Source organism: Protopterus annectens, chromosome 11.part0, assembly GCF_019279795.1.
Source record: "Protopterus annectens isolate FY-2018-M chromosome 11.part0, PAN1.0, whole genome shotgun sequence".
In the NCBI taxonomy this organism is placed as follows: Eukaryota; Metazoa; Chordata; order Ceratodontiformes; family Protopteridae; genus Protopterus; species Protopterus annectens.
Genome location: NC_056745.1, coordinates 281,453,545 through 281,463,531, shown reverse-complemented (window position 1 = coordinate 281,463,531; position 9,987 = coordinate 281,453,545). Strand labels below are relative to the sequence as shown.

Sequence of the window (9,987 nt, the reverse complement as noted above, 5' to 3'; positions counted from 1 at the left end):
TCTTAATCATTGTTTTTATATCATGTCTGATTTGTTATAATTATTTAAACTGTAGATTCAATTTATATATTATTGGAATTGTAAAATTATTGTTCTTAAATGTTTTGTAATAATTTGGAACTTTTCTCCCCGGGCCTCCGCTGAAAATGGGTTTCTACCCAATCGGACTTTCCCCGGTAATAAAACGTCAATAAATTAAATAAATACATTCCACCCACCGGTTTCCCTTCATGCACGCCTCTTGAAGACAATTATAAATTAAACACGCCTACTAATATTTATGTTGCCTAATGATTACTTACAATTTATACAGGTCGCGCTCAAACCGGTGCTCAGTTTGGCATGGAATACTGTCATAAAGTTAATTTAGTTAGTGTACTGTTTAGTATGTAACTGCTTAAGAAAAGTGCTTCACTTTCTAAGTGATTTGCTATTATTTCTAAAGGAGTGCGCAGCCACATAAAACTTCTTCCTCTAACATTTGTTGCGTTACGGCTTTAAACACTGATCTAGTGTAAGTTACAGTCTGCAAGAGTACGCGCCTGCCTTTTGGCATTAAAGCTTATCATTCAAACACGTCACTTGTCTTTTTACCATAGTTACCTTAACTCTGACAAGTAACAACCCACAAGTACACATTGACTGATATATTTGCCTTAAGTTTATCTCACAGTTTAATGTTTTAATCTCACAACGCGACACCACCCAATAGACAAGTTTAAAAGTTTACATTTTCCTGGTTTTTGATCGCTTCCGGACTGACTTGATTTCCTGTTTGTAAGATTCTGACGCTACCACAGGAGGAGGAGCAGTAAAGTTAACTGTGACTTTTACTTAGCTTGGATCGGCCTTAATAATTTAATAACTTAAGGAGTGTTAGAAGCCACTAGGCAGAACTGCGGTACTTTAGACTACCCAGGTCTTCCTGCTGATGTTGTGTGGCCAGCAGTAACAGTAAGGGGGTCGTGGGCAGATAAACAGCATGGCTCAGTGTTTACGACAGGAGCCCCTGACAGCCCAGCAGCTTAAACGTCTGGCAGAACATAAATACAGCGCCTCTGGTCGTTCCTTGCTGGAGCCCCCTCTGCAGATCTTTTGGAATTGGGTGGTGGAGCACATTCCACTGTGGTTGGCACCAAATACCATCACAATCATTGGGCTGCTAGTCAACATAATCACTACTCTCGTCCTAGTTTACTACTGCCCCACTGCCACAGAGGAGGTAAGAGTAAAACTGCGTAGTACTGGGTTGGTTACGGTATTCGTGAATAAGAGCAGTTTATGAAAATTACATTTGCAGCCTTTCTCCTGTTCTTTCGTGTTAGGAGGAGCTATGCTACACTAACAACAATGCCTAGGTTTACTAGGTCAGACAAGTGCAAGGCAATGAGTGACCTGACATACACGCACAAGCACCCTACCCAACAACTTTTCCAACATTTCTAAGTAACTTTACCGATATAAATTAAATGGAATTAGCTTAATAAACGTGGATTTTGGTATGGTTTCTGGCTTCCCATATGCCTGTCATTTAAGAAAACGTATTCCTAAACGAGTTGTGTTATGGTGGTAACCCTTGTGCACATTACACTTCACAGGACTTGTAATTAGCTTTTTGTTGGCAGTCTAGTTTTTAAAGGTGAAACGAGCAACGACAGAAGGTTGCTCTGGACAGTACCCCCCTCCCACCCCATTATTGTTGTAAGTCCCTGCGACAGAATCTGTAAAAAAATGTCTCTAATAATACAGAGTAACCCAAACCGAATAAGAATGAACGTTTGTTGGAAATAAGACTCACCAGTTTATTGCACTTGATTATGGTGAAACATAAATACTATTTACATGTTGACTTTTTTAAATTTTGTTTGGTGATGCTACCATTTTCTGATGTTTTTTGTCACCACTCCTTTGCTCTTGTGTTTCATAAGTGATGCCAGACCTGTTGAAACGCAGCAATTACTTAATCACCGTTTACACATCCTGACCTCTCTAAGTGTGCAGTTTTTTTGTTGTGTTGCAGCTGTTAAGAGACTTGATGTGATTTATACTTCTCAGAATTAGTTTTAGTCAACAGCCTTCCATTGCCCTTTTTTAAGTAAGCCCTTACATACTTTCTAAATCTTCCTGTTGTCATTAGCTTATATATGTGTACTTTTGTTGTTATCTGAGACCAGCCTATCTCAGCCATGTCATAGCTTCTGCTCCTCAAATCACATTTATTGTGGCCATAATGCTATGCCATCATGGATAAGTGTTCTTGCAAAAGGTGCATGCCCCTCAGTCTCTTAGTACAAAAACTCGGACAAAGCAGCCAAGCATAATGGAGGTGACAAAGGTGTCCAGGTTATTTTGAGCAATAATAACCAATAACTTCCCATCTCTTCTTTTAAAAGTCATAACATTCTTTACTGATGTGACAGTGAGTCATTGCAAGTTATTACAGCTTTTCTTTTTTTATATGGTTTCATAGTTTGTTACTAGGCATGCAGTCCGAGAGACCATTTAAGAGCTTAGGTCAATTTCCCATCTGCCCAAAAGCACTGCCTAGTTAAGCGAGTTGCTGAAACTCTTAACAGTAGGCAAGTGAAGGCTGAGGGAATCAAACCCTGTACTACAGGAAACCGCTTGTTAACAGTTCATAGCCTTAATCCTCTCCGCTTACTGCCAGGTTAAGCATAGAACCCTGAAGGGAGCTGAACCTGCAACCCACTACATTTTACAGTGTGCAAAGCACTTAATTTGCAAGTTGAGTTACAGAAGCTAAACTCTGTAATTTCTATGTTCCCATGCACTAGTTATTTTAAATAGGACATTAACCATTAGTATGCAATAAATTAGTCACAGTAAAGCATGCAGTGTCAAGGGAGTGTGCACTGTTTAAGAAGTCAGCTGAAAAAGTATAGTGTTTCAGACTATCTTGCACCATCTGCATTTTGTTAATCTGTTTGGATCTATGCCGGAGCGGCCACGGTGGTGCAGCAGTTAGCGTTGCCACCTCACAACAAGAGGTTCTCCTGTTCGATCCTCGGCTGGGTTGCCTTCTGTGCGGAGTCTGTATGTCCTCCCTGTGGTCGCGTGGGTTTCCTCCGGGTGCTCTGGTTTCCTCCCACATTCCAAAGACATACTGTAGGTTGATTGGACACTCTAAATTGGCCCTAGGTGTGAGTGTGTGCCTTCTGTGGAAGGTTGGGCGCTGGGCTGGCAACTCGACACCGTAAAAACTCCACTGCCGATCATGAACAGACAGGTGATCCGCTGTGGTGACCTCTAACCGGGAAAAGCTGAAAGAAGAAGATTTGGATCTATGCCTGTTTAGCATTTGCTTGGAAGTGCAACAGTTCTAGGTTTATTTGGCACCAGAGGCAGAGTACAGGAGAAATGTGTAGTAGAACCTCATTAGTCGGAAAATTTAAGGCTAGTATTCATGTCCCAGAGGAAAAGCAGTCAAGCACACAGTTCATTATGGGCAGAATGGAAAATTGTTTAGTAGAAACTTTGCAAAATGTGTTGCAATACTGTATTGTGAATGAATACATATCTGATGCATGTGAAGTATATTGTATCCCAAAGTGTTATGGGACAAACTGGTCAGAGTTTATCATATAAAAATGGTTAAATGAATAAATCCAATTTTAAATTTAAGAAAAGTATACCAGATGTACATAAACACGGAGTATGATGGGTTTTTCCAGACTGTCCTCGTTTTTATCCTTTGACCTTAACTCCAGCCCAAGCCTACTATGGAATTAACCATGGTGATTTGTTGTATATATCTGAAGAATGAATCTTCAGAAAACTGATTATCTTTTGCAGGATTATTAAGTGATCTTAAGTTTGAAGGATGTTGGATTATCCATCATGTCTAAACTCAATGTTTAAATTGTTCTGTACCTTCTTACCCATGTCAGATCACCATAATTGTGTATAGATGTCTTGTAAGCAATACGCAGTGCACAAACAAACTCTTGTCTACCAAAGTTATGTGAATAGTGTCTGTTTCATTTTACACAGTAATTAGATATTCCCTCCCATTCTTTGATTATGTAGTCTGTCTCCTGGAGTCCTAAGTAAAGTCCATCTAAGCCACTTTCCTTACCAGTGTTTCTGCCATCCTGTCCTCTTCTACCTATACTAATGTGGCTGTTTGTCCAATGCCAGCTAGGCATAAGTTTTGGACTTAAAAGAATATGCTATGTTATATAAATTTTATTGTATTTATGAGAATGTTTATGCATACATTTATATGCTCATAAAGTTCAGCATGCTTTTAATGATGCCCATATGTGCCTTAGCAGTGATGAAATTGCACTAATTTGGTGTTCTAATTCTCATAGTTGGTATACTTGTGAAAATCTTGCCAGATAGGTTGTGTGGCGCATAATATAGTTCCAGAAAATGACTTTCTAAAAAAAATTGCTTGCTATGTGAAATAATGAAGGAAGCAATAATTGTTCTCTCTACATTCAAGCTCTCAGTATGATCAGTACATGTGTGGATTTGTTTCATTTAATTATGTCTGAAGAGATACTATACGTATGTTGTGAAAAAACAGAACACTTACAAAATATGTCAAAATGCCAACAAAAGCTTGCATACCTCTCAACTCTCTTGATTTTTTGTAGAGTGTCTATATCTTTGTCTCATGTTTATGTTCCTCTGTGTGTTTTGGCAAATCTTTGAGGACTGAAATCAAATGGTATCAGAAATACTCAGTCTAGGGATCAAAACCTCTTTTGCAGCATCATCTGAATGGTTTGGAGTGACAGTTACATCTCTCAGAGGATACCGCTGCTGTGGAACAGACTCGTCATCTGCATAAAACATAGTTCATCCCTGTACATGTTCAGGTGCAACTTGGATCTATAGATGGGGAAACTAAAAAATTTATCCCAGACTGCACCCTGTGCTACTAATGGACAGAGGTAGCTACTAAATACTTCCCATGTATGAGTTCCCTCAGATTATCTGTGGTATGATCCTAGTTATTCTCATTAGGATTAATATGTAATTATCGACCATGGGACGGGTAAGTCCAATCTCTAACTAAGTGGGATAGGTAAATTTGAGCACAGAAATGGAAGTTGAATATGCTTAAAATGGCCTGCAAGGGCAGTTAACCTAGTACTTAGCTGTGAACCTATAAATAGTGACAGAGATTTGAGTTTTGGACTTCATGTTCTTCAAAAAATGCATGCCAAGGCAAACCCTGATATTCTAGCAACTTTCAAAGTTTATAAGTGCAATATTTAAAATCTGTCCCTTATTTTGGACCTTTGTCCCCCAGTTATTTTTATAGGTTCATAGGTTCATACTAGGCTATCTGCCCTAGGGCATTTATAAGCCTAGCCAGAGTTGTGTGGCTTTCACCACCCCTTAGGTTGAAGAATACTATACCCATTAGTTTGCCGTGCCTCTGTCCAGCAGTGATACAGAGATTATCCCCGGGGTAAACCTACGATCTCCCATCCACTGGTCAAGATTCCTCTTGAACAGAGCCAGCGAGGTGCTCTGTCTCACATGGACCGGGATTCTGTTCCACAGCATAGGGAGTCTCTGGGTGATGAATCTGTCCCTCCAGCATGTCCTATTTATATCCGTGTTGAGGTTTAAATCTCTTGCTCTTGTGGCTCTGGTGGATTTGGATTTTTTGAGGTGGAGCATGTCCATTAATTCCGGGTTGGACATGGCCTTGTATGTCAGGCACAGGTCACCTCTGAGCAGACGGTATGCGACTGAATAGAGCTGGAGTTTCTTCAGTCGGGCAGCATATGGCATATTTTTGAGCCCCTTTATCCTTTTGGTGAGGAACTTTTGGCGTCTTTCCAATTGCTGCAGGTGTCGGGTAAGATACATTCCGAATGGGGCATTGTACTCAATCATTGGTCTGATAAGTGAAGAGTACAGGGGAACAATGACCTCCCTTGATCTGGATGTGAATCCCTTCATAATCAGGTGGGCAATGTAGAAGGTCCTCCTAACCACTTTGGCAATGTGAGTGTCAAAAGAAAGGTTACTGTCAACTTGGGTCCCCAGGTCCCTGATAACCTCTTCTGTGCTTAATGGATTGCCACCTATGTGGTAACTTGGGGTTACCTTGTTTTTACCAAAGGGTATGACTATACATTTTTGGCGTTTAGCTTAAGGCCATGGCTCTGGCACCAGTTATCCGTTTCTATGAGACCTCTCTGAAGGATATCTGTGTCTGATGGATTTTCAACTATGGCGCCCAGTTTGCAGTCATCTGCAAACTTTGTCAGCCACAATCCTCCTATGTTCGCCTGCACTTCTGAAAAGTAGATGCCGAACAAGAGGGGGCCCAGGACTGAGCCCTGTGGGACACCGCTTGTGACCGGCTTGGAGTCTGACATGGCACCAGCAACTCTAACCCTGTGGGTTCTGTCCTTGAGCCAGTTTGCAACCCATCTTATGACATATGGGTTTACATTTAAGCTGGTGAGCTTTTCTATGATACCCGAGTGGGGTATTGTGTCGAAAGCTTTGCAAGGTCAAGGTAGGCTGTGTGAACTGCCTTACCCTCATCAATGGCCTTGGTGACTGTTTCAAAAAAGTCGACCAAGTTCAAGAGGCATGATCTGCCCTTGACAAAGCCGAATTGGGTAGGATCCAATGTCTGTAGGTCCCCTATGTCTTTATTTATGAGTTCCATTATGATCCTCTCCATAGCTTTGCAGACCAGGCTTGTTAAGCTTATGGGGCGGTAATTACCAGGGTCCGTAGAAGCACCGCCTTTGTGGAGTGGGACCACAGTTGCCGTACGCCACTCTTTGGGTACGTATCCTGTGGTAAGGCTAAGATTAAACAGCAGCCTTATGTGTGGGTTTAGTTCCTCATTGAGTTCGTGTAGCACACAGCCGGGGACACCATCTGGTCCCATTGATGCTGTGTTTTTAGCTTTAGAGAGAGCAGCTCTCACCTGGGCATTTGAGATGATTGGGAGGCTACACTCTGCTGGGATAGATATTTCTCCTTTTGGGGGGGAGGGAGAGGAGAAATTTTCACTGAACCTGTCTGCTAGTATGTTTGCAATGTCTGTGGATTCAGTGATTTTTGTATCATTCTGGACTAATTCTGAGCATATCTGGGAGTTTCCACCCAGATTTATAACATAGCTAAAGAAGGCCTTATGATTGTCTTTTGAGTCCTTGGCGATTTTTCTCTCAAAGTTGGCCTTGGATGATTTTATGAGTGATCATAGTTTTTTACTAGTATTGATCAGAGATGTCTTCCCTTTTAGGGATTTTGCTCTATCTTGTAGTAGCTTTCTCCTCTTGTTGTAAAGTTTGTTTATGGCTGGGGTCCACCAGATCGGGCGCTTGCCTTTGGTGGAAAGGGTCTTGATTTTATTTGGGATTGCTTGATCCATACAATCCTGGAGGTGCTCGTAGAAAGCATTTGTAAGGGATTCAGCAGCTTGGGTTGTGGTTTCCAATGGCTCAGGGGCCTTGAAGGATACCACACCAGTCTTAAGAAGTGTGAAGTTGGCTTTTGAGAAGTTCTTCACTGTGGTCTTTTTGTTGGGGTGGGGGCGGGATGTGGATCTCCAGTGAGATTAGTTTATGGTCTGATCTCACCAATGAGGGATATACTTCGGTGTGGAGCATTTTGTCCCCATGTTTGTGATGATCAGGTCTAGTATATTTTCACCTCTTGTGGGAATGGTGACAAGTTGTTCCATAGCATTTGAGTTTATGAACTCCAGGAACCTTTGGGCTAGGGTATTGGGGCTTGAGTAATGTTCCCAGTCTATGTTTGGGTAGTTGAAGTCACCCAATATGATGGTGTTTGGAGAGACATTTATACTCTCCAGTGTCTTCAGGAAGGCTGTGTGAGGTTCCTGAGTTTGAGAGGGTGGCCTGTAACATGCTACAAACTGTAGAGCAGTTTTGCCTATGGTTAATTGCACCTGAATGGTCTCTGATGCTTCGTGAGTTGCCACCAGCCTGGAGGTGTGGGTATCCTTGATGAATATGGATAAACCCCCTCCTTTTGTGGTACGGTCCGGGTTTTGGGGCCGGAACGCATGGTATGAGGTAAAACCTGATAGTGCCGGGGTGCTCTCAGGAGCCTTGAACCAGGTTTCAGTCACAGCACAGACATTGATGTTCTCCATACTGAGGAGGGCTTTGAGGGCGTGCATCTTGAGATTTAGACTTCTGGCATTGAGCAGCATTACCCGTAGTTTTTTTCCATTATTGTTTTCTAGGGCGGTGGGTTTAGAATTTGAGCCTTGTCTAAAAAAGGACTATGGCGGTGGCAAGAGCCTTTGCCAATATCCAGAAACCCAGGGGTGACAGGTGCAAGCCGTCCCTTGCGAAGCAGCGTGGCTTGTCAAGCATGTCATTCTAGGCAGACAGACATTGGATCCCCTTAGAATGACACCAGAAATTAAGCCAATTATTAAAACTGATAATTTTGTCTCTGTATTGTGGCATCATTCTTGGTGAAGGTAGGATACTGCTCAGGGTCAGGGTCATACCAGCCTGGGCTACATAATCTGAGAGCTCCTTTATGTCTCTTTTCACGTAGTCCAGGGAGGTACGTCTCAGGTCATTCACACCGGCATGGACAATGACTGAGTCATACTTGTACTTGCTGTGGAGTGACCTGAGTGCTTGTGTTATGTGGCGGATTCTAGTGCCCGACAGGCAGCTTACTGTGACCCTCTCCTTGTTCAGTCTGGTGAGTGGGACGTCAGTGTGTCTGACTATGGAGTCACCTATGACAAGTGTGTCTGTCATTGTGTTTGGCCTTAAGGGCTGTGACCGATTTGCACACTGACTTTGTGATCTATGTGTTGCTTGTGTTATGTCATGAGGTGGCAGTTGTTTGGGTGTCTGCTTTGGAGGCCTCTGCTGTTTTGGTAGATTTTTGATCAGTGCCTCCGAGTATGTCTTTGTGTGTTTATGTGTTTGATTTGTAGTTGTGATAGTTCTATGTGAGACTGGGTTTATGGTGTGTGTGGTTACCTTCTCCTCCTGTCTGGTTTTGCCAGTCCTGAGTTGAGAGAGCTCAGCCTCCAGTTTGGCTATATAGTTGCATCTCTCGCATGTATTTGTGTTTTGTGGGAGGAGGAGAGGGTTGTCTGTGTACATGAGGCAATTGTAACATTGCCTCAATATTCCCAGATTCACCAGCTGAGCAGGAGAGGATGCTAGCAACTGACCCTTTGACATGCTAGAAGAAATGAAAAAGTTTGCTGTGTAACTGAGTCAGAAAGGACCTATAGGGAAGTGGGTACTCAAGGGGGTTTTAAGCTAGTGAAGTACTTTGTATAATATAGAAGTGCTTTACCTGACTAAAAAATGCTTTAGGAACAAGTGCTGAGCTTTACAGATAGAGAATAGACTGTTTAGATTACAAGTACAGCAGTTCTAAGGGAAAAAATGAAGAGCAGACTTTACGGAGCCAGAAATAGTTTAACCTTCTTTAACCTGCGCTGCCCGATGGTGCTCTAGTGGCAACTCCGCGCTAAATGCAGAAAAGGCAATAAGTCAGTTTTGCCTATATTTCCTGTATTAAGAGGTTGAGAGGTATTCATTTATTACAAGTGTTTCTGCCATTCTATCCCCTTCCACCTGTGCATATGTGGTTATTTCTGCCATGACAGCTAGGCATAAGTTTTGGATTTAAAGAATATACTACATTATATATTTTATTGTTTAATTCATGCATTTATTTGGGAAGTACTATTTGTAGATTGCATAAAAATGAATGCTTAGTTGTGCCAGAAATGCAAACAAAAGGCTGCATGTATTTGTGTGTGAGCAGCTGAATACAGTGATTTATTGTTTAGTTTTGGGGAGAGGGGCATCCTGCTTATATTTCTTTGTTTAGTTTACTGTGAGTGAGGCGTGGCATCATAGACAAAAATCAAAGGGAAGCTTATGTGAAATTAGTGTAAAAATATTGTATCTTGTTATTCATCAACTGTTTATGAAGTTGTGACAGGAATGTTTGTTTAGGTTA

The 9,987-nt window shown here is 41.8% G+C and overlaps 1 protein-coding gene across 1 annotated transcript in view; it reads left to right on the top strand.

Moving 5' to 3' along the window:
• The first annotated feature begins 749 nt into the window (after positions 1-749).
• CHPT1 (choline phosphotransferase 1) overlaps positions 750-9,987 on the top strand; it is a 1,155,717-nt gene continuing 1,146,479 nt past the window's right edge. Inside the window, exon 1 of the mRNA XM_044087753.1 lies at positions 750-1,222. Coding sequence (XP_043943688.1) covers positions 983-1,222 — 240 coding nt within the window. The 5' untranslated portion in view covers positions 750-982. The remainder of the gene's footprint in view (positions 1,223-9,987) is intronic.